General features: G+C 37.7%; 1 protein-coding gene across 1 annotated transcript; it reads left to right on the forward strand.

Moving 5' to 3' along the window:
• Positions 1-21,990: 21,990 nt before the first annotated feature.
• LOC122001996 (serine/threonine-protein kinase WAG1-like) lies at positions 21,991-23,941 on the forward strand. The gene has a single exon (XM_042557010.1). It carries the CDS (start codon positions 22,254-22,256, stop codon positions 23,778-23,780), a length of 1,527 nt encoding a protein of 508 aa, XP_042412944.1. The 5' UTR covers positions 21,991-22,253; the 3' UTR covers positions 23,781-23,941.
• The last annotated feature ends 1,339 nt before the right edge of the window (positions 23,942-25,280 follow it).

Here is a 25,280-nt window from a genome sequence, read left to right on the forward strand (position 1 = left end):
ATATAAAATTTTTGTTTAGCCTAAGGGCATGGTTTGGATGGTCTAAATATTCAAATCCTGGGGGTTGATTAATTTACATAAACTTCTTCTTTAATAAACCCATTTAGGAATGCAGATTTTACATCCATTTGATATAACTTGAATTCTTGGAGTGATAAATTAAGAGGAAGCTAATACTTAGTGAGAAAATACTATGTTTTTTTTCTTTAAAACTGCTATATATTGAAGGGGAAGCTAATATTTAGTGAAAAAATGCTATGTTTTTCTTTAAATATTTTTTCTTTAAACTACTATATATTTACTTAACTTTTGAACATGGTTGCCATAATTAAAAAGGATGAGATTGTTGGAGCAGGAAGCACCAAATGATCAAACCTGTGTTTTGATAATGACAAATGATTCAAAAGTTAAGATGTCTTATTGTCTAACAAGTGTAATTGAGCTTGCAGGAAAGTCCTAGTAGATTCAAAGCAGGTGGAAAACCCTAGGGGAAGGTAACTCTAGGACCTAGGGGTGATAACCCTAGGTTATGGAAAACCCTAGGGAGAGGTAATCCTAAGTCCTAGGGGGTGGTAAATCTAGGTATAAAGTCTTGGTGGGTCAAGCGCTTTGAGAGAAATCCTAGAGTCGGGGACTCTAGAAAATCCTGGTGGTCGTGGACCAGGTGAAAGACTAGACGGGTCGAGGATCGGGCGTCCAGTGGAAAAGTCCTAAAGACTCAGACACTGAACAAAAGTCCAATCGGTCTAGAGAATCAGTTTGGCAACAAGTAAACTTCCTGAAAGGAGTAGGTGAGGACACATTCCCTGAAGAGGGAACAGTAGGTGTCGGTTCAACCTAGAGTTTCAACGAAACTCAAAGCCAGAATCTGACAATTCGGAGACTGACAATCACTTATATTTATTCATATTTTATTGTCCTAACTCTATTTTATAGGATATGTTTGGTATTTTAGATTAACATATCTTGCAGGGAGCAAAAAAGGACTAAGCTCGGATGAACAGTGTTCGATGTGCCTCCAGGGCTGTTGGAGGTGCCTCGGGCATCCTGGCTGCAACTGCGCAAGAAGCAGGGAAGAAGGTGCCTTGAAGGAGTTTGAAGACGCCTTGGATGCTGGATCGAAGGCACCTTCCATGGAGCTTAAAGGCGCCTTCAGATTGATGAATAGCGCAGGCCACGGAGACGATCGGAAGCTATCGTCTCCGATGTGGAAGGGATAAGAATCCCTGCTAGAGGCACCTTCTATGGAGGCTGAAGGCACCTTCAGCAGACTATTTATGCCAGTCTCGAGTAGGTGCTAAAAGACACTTGATCTTCACAATTTTCTACTGCACGCTACCCAAAAGACGATCCGACGAATCTATAAAGAAACTCTGACAACCGGAAGCCCGAAATTCCTTATTTGTAGTTGTCGGTATACTTTCAATTATTGTACTTTAATTATTGTACTTGTAATTTTTGGATTGATAGTGAATTGCCCAAAGTAAACACTCAATAAGTGTGGGCCTTGGAGTAGGAGTCGCCACAGGCTCTGAACCAAGTAAAAGAAAAGTGTTAGCGCTTGTTTTGCTTCCGCTTTATTTCTTATTTCCGCTGCGTTACTCTGTGCTTTCCGAAATGAGTGAAAAAGTCACGAGCGTTATTCACTCCCCCTCTAGCGTATCTCGATCCTACAACTTACTCTTGTAGTGTCCTTTTTCCCTACACTCAAAACAAATGATATGATTTTTATTATTTACAATTGAAATTTCTATACCTTTACTTGTAAGGGTGTCACTTTCTCTATTTGATCTGGATCAAAAGACTTCTTCTTGATCCGCCATTGATGTTCCACACTCCCCCTCAATCCTTGAAGTCGAGACCTCTTCATCTTCATCCTCATGCACATGAAATAAGGAGTATACTCCTTTACTTTTGTCTTCATTCTCTCTAGAGGATGAACCTTCTTCTTCTTCTTTCGATGTTGAGCATCTCTCAACTTCATATTCCTCTTCTTCTTGATCTAATAAATTTTCCTCTTTGGATTCTTCTTGATTTTGTATAGTGTAGGGATCTTCATGGATTCTTGCCAATTTACTCCAAATAGAGGTGTAAATGAGTTAAGCCGCTCGTGAGCTATTCGAAACTCGATTCGATAAAAGCTCGTTTGAGCTCGTTTACTGAGGCTCGTTAAGATAAACAAACCAAGCTCAAGCTTCACAATATTCGGCTCGTTAGCTCGTGAACATGTTCATTAAGCTCATAAATCAACTTTTAAATAAAAAAATAATTTTGATATTGAATTTATAGATTTTACACTCTACTTATGAAAAACATAGACAAATATATTAAATTGATTTATTAGAATAAAATTATAAATTTTAACAAGAATATTATAATTTTTTTAAAATATATAATTTAGTTTTTAATGAATATTTAAATTTATAATTTATATTTATTAAACTCGTTTAGGCTCGATAAAAGCTCGAATAAGCTCGTGAGCCATGAATATATTCATTAAATAAAGCTCGAGCTCGGCTCGATGATAAATGAGTCAAACTCAAACATCCAAGAGTTTGGCTCGGCCCGGCTCGATTACATCCCTAACTCTAAAGTTCCTTGACATCCTCAAATTCTCCTATCTTGCTCAAGATGTTGCAAGGCAATCAGTTGACCAATAGCTTGGTCACTTTATCATTTGCCTCACATCTTTGGATTTGCTCTTGACTCCATTTTCTCCTTTTGATGAGTTTGCCTTTTAAATCTCTTGAAGCTTGAAAACCATCCATTAGAGCAAACCATTTCTCTATCTCTATCATGAAAAAAAAAATTTATTCTTAATTTCCAAGAATCAAAACTTGTCATTGTGAATGGTGGAGGCACCCTCGTGTTGAATCTGAGTCCATCTCAGAATTCCATCTTTAAGTTGAGCTTTTGAAATCTTTGACTTGTTGACTTTTGTGCTTCAACTTCTTCTTCCTCTAACTCGTTGCCCTTCCAACGATCTGTCCAGTGAAGAGCAGTCTCACTCTGATACCACTTGTTGGAATACTTCGAAGCTAGAATGGGGTGAATAGCTCATTCTCTTACTTTGTAGATGATGTGTAGAGGAATAAATTCGAAGTCAAGCTCTCCAATGCTAACAAGATGGATTTACTTGGTGTCCAACTCAAGAAGAGGTGACTCATCCAAGGATCCGACCATCACTCATACATCCACTATCAAAAATACTTCTTCTTGGAAACAATCCTAGGGCGGAGAAGCTTCTTACAAAATCACACACAGAAATACAAGAAGAAGAACAAGAAGAAGCTAATACAATATGAAATCATACAAGATTTACAACAAATGAAACTCTAGATTCTTACTTCTTCCTTGTAGACACCTCTTGATCAACTTGGAAGTGTAGCAACACTTCTCTCTAAGTCTCCAAGAATTTGGTGTGAAGTCGTGTGCTCAGTGAAGAGAGTGGAAGAAAAAAGCTACTAAAATAGTGCTCAAAAAATCCTTTTCTAGGGTTACCATTGACACTTTAATCGATTACGAATCCCCTTAATCGATTACCACGTCAGCAACTTACATAAATGGCAATATTTTCAACCTTAATCGATTACCCTAGTCGATTAGGCTTTGCTGAATCGATTAGTCAGATCGATTCAGCACCATTATGTTAGATCGCGAGAAATAGCTTAAACGATCAACCTGATCGCTTAAGCTTCAAACAGAACTATTCTGTTTAAAGCAAAAGGCACTATAAGCCATTACCCTAATCTCTTAAAGTGTCCTAATCAATTACACCAATCGATTAGAAGGCTTTTCTCATGATTCCAAGGTTAAGTGATTACCCTAATCGATTAAGCTTCGGTAATCAACTAACCTAGTCAATTACCAAATCCTAATTTCCAAACATAAGTCTAGGGTTCCCTTACCCAACATCCGGTCAACCGTGACATGTTGGAACTTCTCATTACCTAGCATCTGGTCAACCTTGACCTGCAAGGACTTCTTTACCACGTGTTCGATCAATCCTTTGACCCACTTAGAATTTTCTCCTTGTGCTAAGTGTTTGGTCAATTCTTTGATCTACTTAGACTTCCAATCACCAAGTGTCCAGTTAACCTTGACCCTCTGTTCTTCGAGCGTTAAGATTGTCGATCGATCGCAAGCTTGAAGGGAGGTACCCAGGAGTTATGTGCATCATCTGCACTAACTGGGAGCTTGAATCTTCTTTGTTGATTGCTTGAAGGGTGGTTCCCAAGAGAGTTTCTGTTTGATAGCAGGAAGAAGAAGCTCGATCCATGATTTGAATTGAGGGGCGTTTACTTTATCTTTGATTGTTCCATTCATTTGCTCAGATCTGATGATCTGATTACTTGCATCTACAATTTCATTTCAATTTAGAATCTCTTTAATTTGATTGTTGCATTTTCTTCGTTATTTTACTATATTTGAAACCCCTTGATTTTACCTTTGGTTTGTTGCAATTTGGATTGTGTAATCAAACTACAGTTAGGTTTTTAGTTCAATAAGTGATCATGTTGAGTTCAAATCTGAATTTCGTTGTCAATTTATGCAATCTACTAAGAGTGATTTAAGTTGCTTAATTTGAATTAAAGAACATTTATATTCTTTAATTGAGCTAGCATGATCAGAAATGCATTTCTGCTTAATAATCCTCCATGCTATGGCTCTACCTCCCAAAATAAACACATACCCCAAGGTCGACTTACTATTGTCTCTATTTGATTGGAAGTTCGAATCCGTGTAACCCACAAGTAGCAAATCATCTGCCTGGTAAACTAACATATAATCTCTAGTCCTTTTCATGTACTTCAATATATGCTTTACGGCAGTCCAATGTCCTTGTCCTGGGTTACTTTGATATCTGCTAACCATGCCCACAGTAAAACAGATATCTGGTCTCGTACATAGCATCGCATACATTAGGCTTCCTACAACCGAAACATAAGGAACTGCCTTCATATCATCTATTTCCTTTGATGTTTTAGAAGACATCTCTTTAGATAAAGGTACTCCATGCCGAAAAGGTAGAAAACCTTTCTTGGAGTTTTGCATGCTAAAATGAGCTAGAATAGTATCGATGTATGAAGCTTGGGATAAGCACAACATTCTTTTCTTGCAATCCCTTATTACTTTGATCCCAAGAATATGTCCACATTCTCCCAAATCCTTCATATCAAACTACTTGGACAATCATACCCTTACGTCTGACAACATTTTGACATTGTTGCCAATGAGCAAAATGTCATCTACGTATAGTACAAGAAATACCATCACGTTTCCATCACTCTTTTTGTATACACAAGACTCATCCAGACACTGAATAAATCCATAAGATTAGATCACTTCATTAAACTGGATGTTCCAAGATCTCGAAACTTGCTTCAGTCCATAGATAGACCGATTGAGTTTACATACAAGATGCTCTTTATCCTTCGCAATGAATCCCTCTAGTTGCTTCATATGGATATTTTCTTCAAGACTTCCATTAAGGAAAGCTGTCTTAACATTCATTTTCCAAATCTCATAATCCATATGAGCGACAATAGATAAAAGAATCCAGATAGCCTTAAGCATGGCTACCGGTGAAAAGGTTTTCTCATAATCGATTCCCTCTTTCTGAATATGCCCTTTTGCAATAAGTCTTGCTTTGAAGGTTTCCACCTTCCCGTCTGTCCCTCTTTTTCTTTTGTAGACTCATTTACATCCAATGGCTTTTACACCATTTGGTGGTTCTACAAGCTCCCGGACCTGATTAGAGTACATAGATTTTATTTCAGAGTTCATTGCACTTTGCCAAGATGTTGCATCTTTATCTTGGAGTGCTTCATCATATGTCCAGGGATCAGGTTCACGTTCACCAGGGATCAAGTCCAAAGATTCTCCCAAAAATATGAATATATCAGGTTGCCTAACAACCCTCCCACTATGACGAGACACTACTTGTAATTGTGCATCATTTGTGACACGTGTTGCAGTTCCTTGTGGTATCTCATCTTGTACCGTTGGTACTAAAGTAGACGTGTCTTCTCTTATTTCCTCAAGAACAATTTTACTCATGGGATTGTAGTTCATTATATAGTGCTCTTCTAAAAATCGGGTATTAGTGCTAACAATGACCTTCTGATCTTTAGGACTATAAAATAAACAACATTTCGTTCCTTTAGGATAACCCACAAACAATCGAACTTTTGTACGTGATTCCAACTTATCAGTGTTTTCCTTCAGCACATGTGTTAAACTACTCCAAATCTGAATATGTTTCAGACTAGGCTTACGCCCATTCCACAATTCTATGGGAATAGAGGTTACTAACTTAGAAGGTACCAAGTTCAGAATGTACACTGTCATTTCCAGAGCATATCTCCAAAATAAATTTGGTAATTCTGAATAACTCATCATTGATCTAACCATTTTCATAAGAGTCATATTCCTTCATTCTGTCACACCATTCTGTTGGGTGTACCAGGTGCAGACAGTTGGGATTAAATCCCGGCCTCTGATAAGTAACTCCTAAACTCTCCTAAGAGGTACTCGCCGCCACGATCAGAGCATAGTGTCTTGATACCTTTACCATGACATTTCTCCACATCAGCCTTTTATTCTTTGAACTTATCAAAGCACTCAGACTTGAGGTGCATCAAGTAAATGTACCCGTATCTCAAATAGTCGTCTATAAAAGAGACAAAATATTCAAAACCACCTCTTGCCTGGATAGTCATAGGTTCACAAAAATCAGAATGAACCAATTCCAATACATCTTTGGCTCTATACCCCTTGGCCTTAAAAGGTCTCTTGGTTATTTTTCCTTCCAAGCAAGATTCACAGGTTGAAAAATTTTCCACCACTAATGAACCCAAAGGTCCATCGGCTATTAGCCTTTGAATCCTACTCAAGTTAATATGACCAAGCCTTAGATGCCAAAGATATATTTGATTTATTTACGAAGGTTGCTTTCTCTTATTAGAATTAGAAGATATGTTATTAATTTCCATTTGTTGTATCGTGAGAGTTATTAGATTTAGAGTATACAAATTGTCAACCAACGTACCAGAACAGATAACTACCCTATTTTTCTTGACAACTACTTTGTCATCAAAAGAAACATAATATCCATCCATAAATAGTTTAGAAACTGAAATCAAGTTCTTTCTAAAACATGGTATGTAAAGATAATTTCTCTAAATCAATGTTTTATTTCAATCAAAAGATAAATAAACATCTCCCACTACAACAACCGCCACTTTCGTAGTATTGCCCATGTAGATGGTGATTTCCCCTTCATGTAGTCATCGGGTTTCCTGGAACCCCTGCAATGAATTGCAGACATGATCAGTGGTTCCTGTATCTACACACTAGGTATCGGTAGATAACACCGCTAAACATGTTTTGACGACTAATGAATAAGATACACCTTCATTGTTCTTATTTTTGCGAGGACAGTTCGTCAAATGAGCCATCATCTTAAGGATATGATCCCTTATGGGTGTCCCCTCAGTCATGGTGGTCGTCATTAAGTTTCTCATGGCCTCCTGCCTGGCAGCCCAATTCTGGTATCCGAAGAGTTCCTTGAGCATCATGTCATAGGTAGTGGGTATGGCATGATGTTGATGTTGCAGCACATTTGACATAGAAGTCAAAATGTAACACCGCGCCATCTTATCTGCCTTGACCCATTTCTTATGATACTCAATCTCCTCTTCACTAGAATCGCTATTAGGTAGGTTTGGACAGATCTCAAAAAGTATGAACTTGTAACCAATAGCAGTTAAGACAATGTCCAAGTTTCGTTTCCAATCAATGTAATTAGGACCAGTAAGTTTGTTTTCCTTCAATATAACAACAAGAGGATTAAAAGTCATTTGAAATCCTAAGAATCACAAAATATTTGGTCAAAATTTTAGAATTTAAAATAATATTGATTCATCAAATGATATCATTTAAATTCACCAACATCTCAAAATACCATGAATTTTGTATGCCATGATAGTGTGGACATATACAAATTCAAACATTTGTAAGAGGGGGTTTTACCTATTAATTTTATTATCTTGTCAACCTAACTTTATGACAAATAAAATTAATAGTTGATTTTTTCGATCACACAAATAATAGCAGTGACTTCGATGGGGAGGATACTATTAAATGCACCTAAGTGTATCCCATTACTTGATACTTACTCCATTAAATAGGATTGTGCCCCTTTAGATGGAGAAGATCACACAAACCTAAATAATTTCCTATAATCATCCATAAAGGGAGTTTGATATAATGATCTGCAAACAAACTCATCTGATGTAGAGGAAGACACTCAAAGCCAACGCGCAAGTTTAAATGCATCACTTACAAACTAGTAATGGAGACCGTGGAATTTAAATAATTCCTCTCCCACTTAGTTATTTAAAACGAGAAATTTTAACATACACACACATACAGCACATATAAATAGCATAAAAGTCAATAAATATGAAAATTAATTTTCCAACTATTATGACCTCATCCATAGCTGTCCTCCGTGTGCCACCAACCCTAGCTACAGCCAACGGGGCATGTCGTCGCGTCTTTCTTGCTTCCTTTTTCGCTGCGCCTCTGATCCTTAAATAGCACCACGCCTCGCAAGGATACGAACCGCGACAAAAATAAAATTTTACATTTATCGATCCAATATTCCACAAGGGAATGTACATGTAATCTAGATCGAATAGAATATAAAATCTTAAAACTAATACAGCTCCTGCTGTATTTAATAATTACAATCATGTACACACATAAAATGCCCTCGACATGCCCGAGGGTCCAAATCACACACAAACACAATAGGGTCATAATAGTTGGAACTAGGATGCTTGCAACCGCAGAGTTAATCTATTTACACATCCTACTATTATCCTGCCTAAATCTATGTATGAAAAGTGCATAATTTAACTGAAAACCAAACACATAGAGGCAGAAAACTAGCTCTGATACCAATTGTTGGGTGCTGCCCGAAATTTCATTCTGTTTCCCCTGTATAAAAATTTATATAAGCACAGAACTTTTCCTAGCAACCCATGTGCTTTTCAGAAGTTAAACTTGGATTGCAAATGAAACTTAACACTATTAATCCAAGTTCAACCCATGTGTTCATCAGAAGTTAAATCATATTACAGAAGTTAATTAAATGTCTATTTCAAAGATTGGCTTCCAGGTCGTTGGCGAGGCATTCGACCTTCTTGGGTATGGGATCATCCACCACTTCCTAGACAAAGCCTTTCAAAGAAATTGAATATTTAAACTCCTTACAGTAAACCCTAGGTTTAACTACAAAGGCCTCAATCGAAGCACAAAATCGTTAGCCACTTGTGTTGGTATTTCAGGATCCATACAAAGGAAAACTAAACTAGTGCACAGCGGAAACAATTAACTAGTTATACCTTTCTTTGTATTGTAAAGACCTCTTGATCTTCTACTGTATTCCTCTCCTCCTCTTGGACGTCGTGTGGGTGACGATCTACCAAGACAAAGCACCCGAACCTTTTCTTCTTCTCCTCCAAGAACCGCCAGCCATAAAGGTTGAAGCAAGGTGCCGCCGGCCTCAAGAAAAAGAAAACAATAGAAGAGGGCCGGCCACACGAGAATAAAAGAGAGAGAGTAGGGTTATTTTTTTAGGGAGCACCTCCTCCTCTTTTATAATCTTTGCTAGCGGCTAAAAAGGAAAGTTTTAAATAAAATTTTCCTTTTATTTGCTATTATGGATAGTTACAAAAAAAAAGATTAAAATCTCTCTTTAAAACCATTGTAAATAGCTATAAAAGGAAAGATTATAACAAAACTTTGTTTTAAACAAAATCTTCCTTTTATTCCTATAATGGTTGGTTACAAAAAAAGGAAAGATTTTAACAAAATTAAAATTTTCTTTTAAATCATTGTAGATATCTACAAAAAAAGGAAAGATTTTAACAAAATTAAAATCTTTATTTTAATCCTTTGTAGAAAGCTATAAAAGAAAAGATTTTAACAAAATTTTGTTTTAAATAAAACTTCCTTGTCTCTTCTATTATGGTCGGCCCCATGCTTGGGCACCAAGCATGGCTTGGCCGGCCCACATCTTGGGTACTAAGAGGGCTTGGCCGACCCCTCATTTGGGTAAGAAGGAAAATCAAAACTGGTGAACGTGAGGCTTTATAGAGGCTATAGCAGGGACCGAGAGGAGGAATTGGTTTTGACCTCCTGATGAACTTGAGCTTCCTGTGTTCGCCCCGAACACCCAACTCAAGTTCATCAATAATAACTCATAGCACTAAAGAGTTATTATTGAACTACCGCACCAATCTCATATTATATTATGGGTTCCTTCTTATCATGAGTGCATTAATCTCCCTGCGTTTAAGATATCGAATGTCCATTAATTAAATGAATTACTGACAACTCATTTAATTAATATCTAGCTCCAAGAGTAGTACCACTCGACTTCATTGTCATGATGGACTAAATCCACCTACAGGGTTTACATGACAATCCTTATGAGCTCCTCAAGGGGACATCATCAACCTAGATAACTAGGACACAGTTTCCTTCTATAATCAACAACACACCATATAAATAATATTATTTTCTAACTTATCGAGCCTATTGATTTAACGAATAAATCTCATCCATTGATAAATTAAAGAAATAAATACTAAGTATATGTGTTTGTTATTATATCGAGATTAAGAGTGCGCACATCCATAATAACAGAGGTTATGTTCTTTTATGCAGTCAGTATAAAAAGAAACAACCTCAAATGGTCCTGCTCAATACACACATAGTGTACTAGTGTAATTTTATAGTTAAGATAAACTAATATAAAATTACACTACAACCATTCCAATGGTTTATCCCAATCCATCTTGATTGTGAGCTACTATTTATAATTTATAAGGAACTGATAACATGATTTTCTGTGTGACACCACACACCATGTTATCTACAATATAAATTAAATGGGCAACTGCATTTGACTAAATACAAACATTTGACCAATGTGATTCTCATTTCAAAATAAATGTTCATACAAAAAGCTAGACTTTTATTATATATCCTAACACTTATAAGGTAAGACATGTAAAACTGTGCACCTGGTGGCACACCTATGTCTAAAGGTGACAAATTTAGTTTACAATAATGTCACGTCATAAACTTAAAATAAAAGAGATGAAATAATTCCCTTATACGTTAACTGTGGGAAGTCTCATGTGTGCACAGGTTTATACACAATCAAATATAACATTTATAGTGGAGATATTAGACAGATATGTAAGCAATTCAAGACTGACGTACTACAAAGTAGTAAATAGAGTGTTGTGATATCTACACAGAACTAAATGATACATGTTCATGTATTGAAGGTTAGATCACCTAGAGGTGATTAGATATTCAGACTCCAATTTTGTTGGATGCTTAGATAGTAAGAGGTCAACTTTGGGTTATATTTTCATGCTTGTTAGAGGGGCTCTATCTTGGAAGAGCATCAAGAAAATGTTAGTAGTTACTTCTACTATGGAGGCAGAGTTGGTGGCATACTACGAAGCATCCAGACACATGATTTGGCTGTGAAACTTTATCACAGTGTTGTAGATCATTAATGGCATTGATAGATCATTGAGGATCGACTGTGATAATAGAGTTGTAGAATTGTATACCAAGAACAATCACAGTTCATCAAAGTCCAAGCATATTGACATCAAGTTTCTAGCAGTTAAAAAAAAAGTTCATAGTCATCAAGTCATGATAGAGCCATCGATACAAATTCCATGTTGGCAGATCCACTCACCAAGGGCTTAGTGCCTAAGGTATTTCATATGCATATTGTAGATATGAGAGTCCTTATGGAAAAAGAACTCATCTAGTAGGAGTTTATATTTATTTATTTTTTATTACTCTATGTTAATAAAGATAAACATTTTGTTTTAATTATAATACGTACTTAGAGTTTAAAATATTAAAGGGAATTCTATTTGTTTGTTTGACTCTTTGAAATAAAGTGTCATGATTTACTGTTGCTGTTTGGCATTTAGTGTTTATAAATATGATATAGATTCCATTTTAAATCATAAGACTTGGATCATGATTTGCTAGTGTGATTTAGTATAAAATTTTAGGAAATATGATCAAATTCTTTCGAGTCACTTAGGACTAGTTGAAAATTGACATTGGTATTGTAATTACTGTTAGAGCTTGTTATAGGAATATATAATAGTTATGGCATCTTTAGTCTTATACCAATAAAGTTAATGGACTAGATTATTTACAGAAATATTCTATACCCATAAAATTTGATATCAACTAAAGTTTTATTTATTTTTTATATACAGCTCATAAGTAGCCCAAGTAGAAGATTGTTGGATATAATCCTTATTAGGTGGGCTTAGTTGTAAGTTGTGCATATGAATACGAACTAAACCTGTTTAAGTGATCTAACCTAAGATTATTGGGTTTCAGGCTATTCGATGTGAATTTAATATGTAAAACTCTTTAGTCTAATCTGTTATCATCATCTATCGGCTGATAATAACTTGGATTACCTATATAAGGGATTGGTCCACCTTAATCTCCTTAGAAGGTTTTTCCTTTTACATCCATTACTTTTTCTTTCTCAAGAATTTCTAGATTACTTGAATGACACTAAGATAACGATAACTTTTTAATCAATTTCTTTGTCCTTTCAGTTTATGTTTTCTATACTATTCAGTAAAATTAGATCTATGTTCATATATGTTTTGAATTCTTATTTAGTTTTTAAATTCGTACCGTCTAGGATTTACAGAGAACTAACCAGCACAACACCATTTCTTAGGGTGGCCACGTGTCTTCGTCTAACTAGCCATATCTGATTCACAAGGATGAAGTCATGTCTCATTGACTTGCCAGTTTGATTGGATTTGGATTCGGATTCAAAGATGGAAGCCAAAACATTTCGTTTTAGAATGTTCTGCCAAATAAGACAAGTTCACGGTTCCATTTGCAAAATGACGAACGGAGACTAACTGATCTTTTATGTATAACAGACAGATCCATAATTAATACTATTCGAGCTGCAATCAGTAATCAGGGAAGAAACAAACACATATTTCAGTTTAGAACAGAAAACTACCGGTGCAATGCATCAGTATTTAATGCAATAAATACAAAAAGCATCTCCCTTTCCATAGCCGACGACTTCTCTCACTTAATTTCCCTTTTAATTTTCTGAACCTCCAACCGCGAATAATTTTAATTGGCCAGGAGTCGAAGACCGCGACCAACATCCACTGTTCCACTCACCTCATAATGCAATGCATGATATGATACCTCAATATTCAACACTCCAATTGCTGAACCTGATGTCGACAAACACCACCAAGTTTTCAGTTCATAGGAATCTTCCCATGCCATTGCCATTGCCATTTGCCATTTGCCATTTGCCAAACCATCCTCACACCTGCCCTCGCTTTCATGTGACAGACTGCATGCCCTCAGATTTGGATGTCTTGTATATAATTAACATATACTTTTCTACTTCGGTTCCCCTTTCATTAACTTCATACATATACTATTCTGGTATAAATCTAAGATCGTAGCTACAGTTATCAAAGTCGAACAAATTAAGATGAGTGTCTTCTCAGTAATGTTTACAGGTATTAATTGTAATTCTAGATCGGCCGACATCGACACGTTGTAGCATCTTCTCCCAGCGATCCAGAATAATGAAATTGGTTAGTCAGCAGACAAAACTGAGCCCCGAGGCCCCAACTCTAACTGATCCACAGGCATCTCATTAGGTGAGTAATAAATGCGTTGTTAGCACAGCAAGATTAAACAATATATACATATACCATCCTCATCTCTCCCTAATTGAATAATAAGCATCATATGATTGATCTTTCGATGCTGGTACTCTATGAATTGATTAGTGGAGAACTGCATGTGAGACAATGTGGAAATGTTTCCTATTGCTCTAATAAAAGAACTTTGAGAGAGAGAGAGAGAGAGAAGGGGGGAAATACTCAGTATTTAATAATTCATTGTGTTCCTGCATGACCAGAATACGAGTTCATTGTATCTCATCGTTAGATAATTAAGTGGGAAATCTTCAACTTCTTAATTCCTTGAACAGTTAAAAGGGGTCGGTTCATGGATATAGCTTTGTCGATTGAAGTGACACCTGATAATTAGTTCGGCTCCTGAAATTAAGCAAATTAGTAACCAAATTATCTTTTGTGAAGTGGAAGGGACAGGCTTCGGAAATCATGACTACCTTTTGGAAAACGAAGGAGTAGTGCAGCATGAGGGTAGTCTTAGCATTGGTAATTAACAAGGGCGTCGTGTTGTGCGGACATGGAGTCATAAAATTGAGGGAGGGTAGTTTTTCTTGTGTTATAATATCCTCTTGTTTTCTTCTGACAATATTGGAGTGGTTGAAGGATGGAAACTTGAGGCATGATGCAATATAATAAATATTAATTGTAGGTGGTAGTGATAGGGGAAGAATGTTCGTTTTCTCACTTCTTATCAGTTATCACATCCAAAGATGCATGCGTAGGGGTTATTTTTTCCTGGATATATTGTATCTACTCACCCCATCATCCAAGATGTATGAGTCAAGATATCTCATACAGACTAGATGATTATGAGTTTTTACGGGAGACCAAAGGATTCTATAATTTTATTGAATTTCTTTCGAATGGTTATTAATTATCTATGTGAAAAGAATACACAAATTTCTATTATGGACTTGATGTAGAAGAAGCGAGTAGGACAAAGATTAATATGTTGATTTACACATATATTACCAATGTTAAGCATGTAATCAAAATTCTCATTAAAATTTTTTGAGAGAGATTAGAATAAGTTATATATTCTTCTACCTAGTTCCCCGGCCACTTGAGATTATAATGTAAATTAACATATTTTTTTAGTAGATTATTTAATTTGACTGCAACGACAAGATATTTTGACAATTCTAATCTTGTAATATAACCCCAATAAGCCTCTATTTTAAGATTATCCTACTTCTCCAATCGAATAATGTCTCCTTCATTATGTGGTCGAAGTTAATTTTTTTATTGCAAGAATACATATGTAAAAGAGGATGCATGTGTGAAGAGCCTGTGTGAATGGTTGGAATGGTGAAATTTTCTCACCGTAAATTACACAATCGTTCTCAGAAATGACAAATAAGAACCAAGTGGGTTCCTTAGTTGAAGGCCGCACGAAGTTTAAGTAGGAGGCCATGATGCGCAGGAAAAGCTTACTAGAAGTATAAATTATAATTAAATGTATCTCTACATCAAGGTTAGATTATCTTTCATACTTGGATTTTGACATGTCTATCTACATCCTTCATGCTTATATATCTTTGCATTAAGTTTAAATATGTCTTTCATACACTATTATTTATAGATGATATTATTTTGATAGATACGGTAAAAAATAAATACTAACTTCAAATCTTGATGAGAAACATTAAAAGTGAAAAAAAAATTAGATTTAGTAGAGTAAAAGTATATAAAATTTAAATTTAACAATATTAGAAATAATAAGATAAATTGTTAAAATAGAAGATAACTAGTTGTATGTAACTAAAAGCTTTGTGTATTTAGAATCATTTTTGTAAAAAAATAGAGTAAAGGTGAGTAGTCAAACCGGTCAACCCGCTCATACCGACCCAAATCGAACCGAAAAAAAAACTGTCGGAAATAAGGTCGGATGTAGGGTCCTGATATTGTATTATCTGATATAGTAGGGTTGGATAGTTTTTTATCCGAATAATCGAACCAACTCGATCCGTAATCATCCCTACTTATAGCAACTACTGTCGATAACCTACTATACGTTGTAGCAGTTACTGCCGATAAGCCGTTACATGTTGTAGCAGCTACCGTCGATTAGCTGCTACAATTTGTAATGAGTAATGTCTATTATCATTTTAAAATATTTCATTTTTTATTATATTTATATTTATATTTTATATTATTGGACATAGGGTCGGATATCTAAATAATTGACAACCTGTCGGATATCTGATACATAAGAACTACTGGATATAGGGTCGGGTGTAGGTCCTAATTATATTACATTATCTGATCTAGTAGGGTCGGATAGTTTTTACCCCAATAATCGAACCAACCTGATCCCGCGATCACCCCTAGAATAAAGGGATTGAAAGAAATCTCTTATATAGAATATAGGTTGAATAGTTGAAATGGAAAAGATCGTTAGGTGTTCTTTATAATCATAAAGTACTTCTAAAACTTAAAAGAAAATTTTATAAAATAAAAATTAGACTTGTTATATTATATGGAGCTGAATGTTGGACTATAACTTGAGCACATGAGCAGAAGAGAGTTACAAATATGATGTTTAGATAGATGTGCGGACATATAAGGATAGACAAGATAAAAAATAAAAATATTAGAAAAAAATCAAAATTACATCTATTATGGAAAAACTCTAAGAGACACATTTAAGATGATATAAATATATACTTAAATAATGGATAAATGATCTAGCTAAAGAATGTAAAATTATGTGGCAAAAGGTGACTCTCTCATCCCAAGTGCCCCTCACTACCAGCCCCATAACAAAATAAAGGGAGTAAATCATGGTGATTGAATGACATCTCTAAGTGGGAGGGATTTTATTCCCCAAGGGATTGTTCCCTCGGGGATTCCATCACTGCTCTCATGTGGGTTATAACTTGAGCACATGAGTAGAAGAGGGTTACAAAGATGATGTTTAGATAGATGTACGGACATATAAGGATAGACAAGATAAAAATATTAGAAAAATAAATCAAAATTGCACCTATTATGAAAAAACACTGAGAAACACATTTAAGATGATATAAATATATACTTAAATGATAGATAAATGATCTAGTTAAAGAATATAAAATTATGTGGTAAAAGGTGACTCGCTTATCCCAAGTGTCCCTCATCGCTAGCTCCACAGCAAAATAAAAGGGAGTAAACCATGGTAACTGAATGACATCTCTAAGTGGAAGGGATTTTATTCCCCAAGGGATTGTTCTCTCGGGGATTCCATCACTGCTCTCATGTGGCAATCTACCATCTAAGTACCAACTCAGTTATGCCCGTGAGGATAAGTGAAAGAAATCTTAATATATAGACTGTAATTCCTATCTTGTAAAGTAAGGAAAGAAATTCTAAAATAAATAAAAACATTATTAACAAACTCACAATCCTAAAATTTCTAAACAAATTTAAAATATAAAAATATAGAAATTACCAAAAATATCTAAAATACCATAAATAATAAAAATTATCAAAAATAATAATAATTATTATCTTTGGATCCTCTTGCATCTGTCATCCTTGATTGAAAAGAACTTGTCCTTGAGTTTGAGTAGTGTTAGGTGGTAGCATAGGAGAAAAATCATCTAACACTAAATCAACAAAATCCACTAACAATTGTTATACTTCGACTAGTATCTCAGCGTTCGTGGCTAAGAAATCGCTCTAGCATGAAAGCAAAGCATAGACAACGCCTCCTTGATCCATCTCATCTAAAAACCTGAATATATAAATCATATTAGTAGTTTTGGCTATCGGAATTGGAGTGGTTTCATTTCAGAGTGACACCAACACCATCTTCTTTCCCTTAATGTAAAGGATGTAAGTATTCTTCCATCCATCATAGATAATGCTATAATCATACTATCAAGAGTTTTCCAATAGTACATGACATGCATCCATGACCATCACATCACACCAAGTACTATCAAAATATTTACTACCAATTGAAAAAGATGCGTACGAGGTATCGCATGTCTATTGTTACCTCACTGTCTTTATTCAGTTACAACAACTTATATGGCTTAGAATGATGGTCCATCTTTAATTGTAATTTTTTTAATAGCCTCCTCAGATACTACAATCTGACAACTGATGTTGTCGATGATCATGTTACAGACTTTATCCGTGAAGGTGCAGGTGGTGTGAAAAATATTGGTTCTCAACAACTCATCCCTTGAATCACCTTTGGGAATCATCATACTCTTGCGCACAACCAAAGTCTCACGACCATCACCATAAAGCATGTCATCAACTTCATATACCGGTTCATTAATTGTTGTTGTCTCTTCTTTCACATCTTCCTCGATTAGTAAAATTTTGCCTTTAGAATCAGCAGGAGCAAGTTTCCTAGATTGGTTTGTCCTATGTTCCTATTCACCACATCGATAATAAGAGCCTCTGTGAATGATCATGTTACAGACTTTATCCGTGAGGGTGTAGGTGGTGTGAAAAATATTGGTTCTCAACAACTCATCCCTTGAATCACCTTTGGGAATCATCATACTCTTGCGCACAACCAAAGTCTTATGATCATCACCATAAAGCATGTCATCAACTTCATATACCGGTTCATTAATTGTTGTTGTCTCTTCTTTCACATCTTTCTCGATTAGTAAAATTTTGCCTTTAGAATTAGCAGGAGCAAGTTTCCTAGATTGGTTTTCCTATTCACCACATCGATAATACTTGAAAGGGGCCTTAGAATTAACCTGTGGTGGCTACTGCTATGAAGGATGAGAATCCTGAGAGCGAACTTGCCGACTATTTTGGTCGCCTCTACCCAGTAGTTCTTGATTTTGTTGCTTTTCAATCGCCAGTGCATGATGGAGGGCCTCTAAAATCATCCACAATGAATGAAGACTAAGGACATCTTGCAAAGACTAGCACAACCCCGTAGGTATCGAGCCACCATCTGCTTCTCCATCTCGGATAAGTCGTTTTGAGCAACCAACTCAAAAAACTCATCCGTATACTCGTTGATCGATCTCTCACCCTGTCTCAATGAGTGAATTCGTTGGAACAGAGTTTGGATGTATGCAAAAGAGAGGAAGTGTTCCCTCATTTTCTTCTTCATCTTCTCCCAGACAGTTATTAGGATTTGCCATGTCTACCCCTTGAGCGTCGCATATGCTCCCACTATGCCAACACTCACCCCTTAAGTCTAATGACAATCAATTTCACCTTCATCCAATCCAGAACATACTTATAGTCGAAGACCAACTTCATTTTATTGATCTAATCAATGAAGCTCTCTACTTGTAACATACGAGAAAATTCAGGCAAAACAACCCAAAAACCAAGATCTCTATAAGGCTCCCCCCAACCATGATGTTCCTGGTATGTAGCCCAATGGTGATATCATACCAAATAAGAAAAATACAAAGTATCATTCCATATGCATTCAATAATAGTCTTTGCTTACTATTAACTACAAATATATTTTATATTTGTTTAAAATTGTAACATGACAATAAATATAACAATTTAATAATATTTCAATGAAATATTAAAATCATACTAGATGATAAGGTTAAGATATCATTTCTCCAAGGCTACGTTTGGTTGGGCGTAATATAATTGAGTTTGTAATGTAATCAAATTTGTAATGTAATGTAATATAATCTTGATTACATTACTACGTTTGGTAATGAAATGTATGTAATCTTTGATTACAAAGGTGATTACATTCTTTTGTTTGGTGTCCATTATTTTTATAAAGAATGTAATTCGTATTATTATAAAATGACAAAAATATCCTACAACTTCTACCGGCGGGCGCTACATCCTTGTCGGAGCTTGCGGTGGCCGCTGCCGCCGGTCGCTGGCCGGCGCCGGCTGTCGCTGGTCGTCGGTCGCCGGCGGTCGGCGGTCGTCGGTCGTCGGCGGTCGGCGGTCGGCGGTCGTCGGTCGTCGGCCGTCAGCCACCGGCGATCGCAGACCGCCGGCCGTCGTCGACCGCCGGTGGTCGTCGGCGCCCGTCGGTCGTCAACCGCCTGGGGTGGTGGCAGTGGCAGCGAGTGAAGATGGGCGGCGATAGACTAGGGGTATATTTGACATTCAAATTTTTGTTAAAAGATGACCTTGTCATGTAATCGGATTACAATGTGTTTGTTTTGTAATCCAGATTACAAAACTTCATTACATTTTGTAATCCAGATTACATTACATTACAAGTTAAAAATGAAACCAAACAAAATAATCAGCCTTGTAATGTAATCTGGATTACATTACAAGGCAGATTACATCCTACCAAATGCAGCCCAAATGTATCCTCAAACTTCTATACAAGATCATAAGGTCTAATCAAACTCTCTTTTGGTTCTAGGGCAATCTGTATTTATACTTTGTATCAATTTGGTTTCAGTGTCTATTTTCAATTTTTGTCTCCCTACTATAGTATTTGGATTCATGCTATGGAGCATTCTTTTTGTCATAATTTTTATTGGGTTAAATTTTTATCAACATAAAACATTCAAAGTGAAAAGAGAATAAAAGTTTAAGGAACAAACTAACCATCAACCAAACTATGTAATGCTAAATCAAATAAAACAAAACTTTAATTTCAATTAGTCGTCAAGTTCATTATTTCACCATAAGTCTATAGATGTATAGAGACCAAGATCACATTAGGCCTAATTTGAAAGTAGACAAGACCAAGTTGAAGTTAGTCCCCTCACATCAGGCTCACAGTGTTCCTTGATCAGAACCAACGTTCAACATCATAACTACCTTTCTCTCACTCAACCCTACCGAATGAGTGCAAATTTACATAAATCCAAATAGTCTAGATTCATCAATACGTTTCAGTCAAAACTCAATAATCGATCTAGAGAGCTCATATTATACTTATTTTAGGTTCTGTGAATTCTTTAGGTTGCAAGGAGTCCAAAGGTGTCCTCCATTACTTATTTTAGGCTTTATAAAGGTAATTCAGTATTATACTAACTTTCAACTATAACGCTTGGGCCTGGTATCCTATAAACAGGACCACATTGGGCTTAATCTGCTCTCAGATCAGGCCCAACATGGTCCTAGTCTCCCCACACCAGACCCATAATGTTCCTTGATCAGAATTAAGATTTGACATCATATCTATCTTTCTCTCACTCGACCGTAATGGGTGGGTAAGTTTACAGAAATCCAAATAGTCTAGGTCCATCAATGGATTTAAGTCAAAACCAACTAATCGATCGAGAGCTCAAATTACAATCATTTTAGGTTCTATAGATTTTTGAGATTGTAAAGAGTCTAAATATGTCCTCCATTATTATTTTTGGATTTCTCTAATGGTGATCTAAAGATTTTATCTTACCGAGGCTATAACTTTTTACTCAAAATGAGTTTTGGGGCATTCTAGGAGCTAAAACGAAGTTCATTCAGAAATCTATGATTTGTTACTAAGTTAACTCATAACCGTTAATTTCAGACCCAAAAAATATCATTTAAGATATTTTCGAAAGTCCAAAAACTTTTTACTCCTTGGCTCTACTAGGGAAGCTCGAAAATAATAAAGGAGAGTACATTTGGACTTGCACTTCAAAAATTCATAGAATTTGAAGTTATCTAGATCAATTAGTAAGTTTTGATAGAAATTTATTGATAGACCTAGACTATTTAAATTTTTATAAATTTGCAACCATATAAAATAGTAGAGTTTGGAGAAAATATATTTGGTATTAAATCTTGTTCTAATTTTAATAGTTAAATTAAAAAAATAAATTATATAAATCGATGTAGAGAAAACAGAGAGATTTATTTTTCACTATTAGAGAGAGGAAGAGTTAAATCATAAAAATAATTTTATATTTAATTTTTTGAATATGGTTTGAATATTTTAGAAATAGAAATTAAAACCTGCAGTTAATAGGAAGGGTGGAACACAGAGAACGCTAAAATAGTGCGATCCTTCAGCATCCTCAAACTATAACGTGCGATTTAAAAATTTTCCAATTTTACATGCGTCATCTGGTAAATCGCCTTAATTCTTCTAAGAGGTGGAATACCTAGTTGTCACCGTCAGTGATGGATCTTCTTTCCCTCTGTTCGAAGGAAGACTTTCAAGCTAGCAAGCTACTTGTAATTCTCGAAACATGCTATACATTTGGTATTGCGATCCAAAACAATATTTATTTTTTCTTTTCAGTTGCCAAGAAACCGAGTGAAGGCGAAAGGCTGAGCTGGTGATGTGTAGTTTAGCACCAAGTAAATTAAATATGGCCGGTGTACTAGGCTCTGACTGCTTCTCATTTTAATTTCTCGATTCCACCACTTTCATCTTCAGCTTCGGCTTGCAATTGTTGACAATGACAACGATGAGGTTAATTTCTCGACTCCAAGCTTTCTATATAAAGCATACCCCCCTTGCCCTCTCTCTGGCCTCTCAGCCTGTCTCTGTATCTGTCTTTCTTGATCCATCGGCTTCCGCTAATTAATATCATGGATCACGAGGAGAGGTTAAGCTTCTTCCCTCCGGACTCCTACTCCGACCTCGACAGCAGCTTCACAAGCTCCACCACGTCTGCCTCCACGTTCAGCGCCAGAAGCAGTCTCAGCCTCCCCTCCTTCTCTAACTCCACCACCTCCTCGTCCTTTGCCCTCAATCCCCTCCCGCACAGCCGCTCCGATAATCACTGGTCTGCCCTCCGAGCCGCTGCCAACCTCTCTCCTGACGGTCGACTCCACCTCCACCACCTCCGCCTCCTCCGTCCTCTCGGCTCTGGCCACCTCGCTCGCGTCTTCCACTGCCGCCTCCACGGCTTTGACGACGACCACCACTCTCCCGCAGAATTTGCCCTCAAGGTCATCGACCTCGACGCTCTCAAGAGGGACATCGCCAAGCCTGTAGTCCCTAACGACGACGACGACGACGACGAGAGCAGCGGCGGAAAGATGTGGCACGTGCGGTCGGAGGCGCGGGCGCTGGCCGAGATGGACCACCCTTTCCTGCCCACCCTCTACGCTCGCCTCGACGCCTCCCACTACGCTTGCTTCCTAATCGACTACTGCCCCGGGGGAGACCTCCACTCCCTCCTCCGTCGCCGGCGCGGTCACCGTCTGCCAGCCTCCGCAGCTCGCTTCTACGCCGCCGAAGTACTCATCGCTCTCGAGTACCTCCACGCTCTCGGTTTCGTCTACCGCGACCTCAAGCCAGAGAACGTTCTCCTCCGGGCAGACGGCCACGTCATGCTCTCCGACTTTGACCTCGCCTTCCGTTCCCACGTGTCCCCGGCTCTCTTCTGCCGCCATCGTCGCCGGAATTCTCGCCCGAGGGGACGTTTCTTTTGCTGCGGTGGCAGCGCCCCTGCCTCCTGCGAGTTCGACGAGGAAGAGCTGGAGTTCGTGGCAGAGCCGTCGTCTGCTTTCTCGAAGGCGTGCGTAGGGACTCATGAGTATCTGGCGCCGGAGGTGGCCTGCGGAAGCGGCCACGGCGCTGCCGTGGACTGGTGGGCCTTCGGCGTGTTCCTCTACGAGCTCTTGTACGGGCGCACGCCGTTTAAAGGCGCCACCAAGGAGGCGACGCTGCGGAACATCCTGACGCAAGATGTGAAATTCCCGGAGAGCGAAGATGGCGAAGGCGGGAAAATGGCCAAAGCTCGGGACCTCATCACACAGCTCCTAGAGCGTGACTCGGCTGCTCGGATGGGATCTATCCACGGAGCGGCAGAGATCAAAAGGCATCCCTTCTTCCAAAGCATAAGGTGGCCGCTGATTCGATGCGCCCGACCTCCTGTCGTGGCGGGCTTGGTCGCTGGTGGTCCACAGCGGCGACCGGCCACTACTGATCAAAGAGGACTGCCGAACTGGTGGAATGGTTGGAGAAAGAGTGCCACCGCCTATACTATTACTAATGAGAAGAACAACAGGAAGACGAAGGGGATTAAAGTACGACTTGGATTTGGGCTTGGGCTTGGGTTGGGATCGAAAAGGAAGTTGTGGCAGGAGAAGCATGGCGGAGGGAGATGACGGCCGCCGGCCGCAAAGTGTTATAGACGTAGTTGTGTTTAATTGCTTAGCTCCCCTGTTCATTCACTATCGAGGAGTCTGTACAAAATGAGTACGAATAGAATCCATCTATCGTGATGTTGATGCATCTTGGAATGCAATTAAGTGCTATAGTTTTGGTACGACGGTCTCATGTGTTCCTGCATGTATTTGTCCATTCCTTCTCCCAATTTACTTTAGGGAATCGTCATTGTAACAAAAAAAAAATTGATTAGGCTCCTCTCAAATCGTCATTAATCCAGTTCCCAGATGATACTAAGGGAATTAAATCATAGGGTTAATTTATAGACTAAGAGGTGATAGTGATTTTTTTCTCTGAAAACATGCTACTGATAATCCACCAATACAGTTGTAACGCGTGATCCGTCGGGTTTTGCAGCGTCTTTTACAACCTAGGATGGTTTTTTTTCACCGACCGCTACAACTTGAGAATGTAACTCCGCTGAGTCATTCAACTGTGAATCCTAAAGCTTATAAAAAGGGACTTGGAGAGCTCAAAAGGGATATCTTTTTCTCCTTGATTTCAGCAATGAACACAGAAAGAAATACCGCCATCATTCCAACTTACTCAATCCACCTGATCACCCTTGCCTAACCTCCTCGTGCATGACCCCTACAAGAGATCTTCTCCAATCACTCATTCGTAAGGTCTACACATTTGTTTAATCGATCTTAACATGCCTTGTAGGAGCATTCGGTCCTCAAGAAGGTAGATATGACAAGCTAGAGTCCGAGTCCGAGGTGCTTGGCTCCCTATTCAAGGTACCCTGTGCAAAACCTCATTCGACAAAAGAGCCCAACCTCTCAGACGAGTGTTCAGATAAGGAGACACGAGGTATGAGAAACTCTCAGCTCTAATTTATGCCTAATATGATAAACTCTCAGCACAAATAAAAATTAGAGGGAGATGGTTGGATGATCAAGTTAGAAGAGGTAAATAGATATCATTAATCTGCAAGTGTGATTTGTACTCTGGCTCTTGATAACAAGGCTACTAACACTACAAAATTTATCAAGTTTACCGACGGAATATTATTCCATCAGTATATTTTTCGATATTATCAACGGAATTTAACTTCCATCGATAATTATATTATTTTACAAAAAAAGGGCTACAGACGGAATTTTTATTCCGCTGGTAAATTATTTTTGAGATTCCTGATGAAATATTAATCCTATTTCAATCGGAAATTCCCAACGAAATTTTGAATTCCGTAGGGAAATCCTGACAAAAATAGGATTCCATCGGAAATCCCGAAAATAATTACGGCGCGCTGCCCTTCCTTCCTCGTGCGTGCATTTCTTGTCTCTGGCGACGATTTTCTCCAGTGATCTTCGGGTAGTCCCTCATTCCCTACTTTTTTCTCCTTCTCCCAATCTCCAGCGGCTGGCGACGCTTTTGACCGCTGGCACAAGGCTGGCGGCATTTTCGGTCACCAGCACATGGCTAGCGACGTTTCC

The sequence above is a fragment of the Zingiber officinale genome, chromosome 7A (genome assembly GCF_018446385.1).
Source record: "Zingiber officinale cultivar Zhangliang chromosome 7A, Zo_v1.1, whole genome shotgun sequence".
Lineage (NCBI taxonomy): Eukaryota > Viridiplantae > Streptophyta > Magnoliopsida > Zingiberales > Zingiberaceae > Zingiber > Zingiber officinale.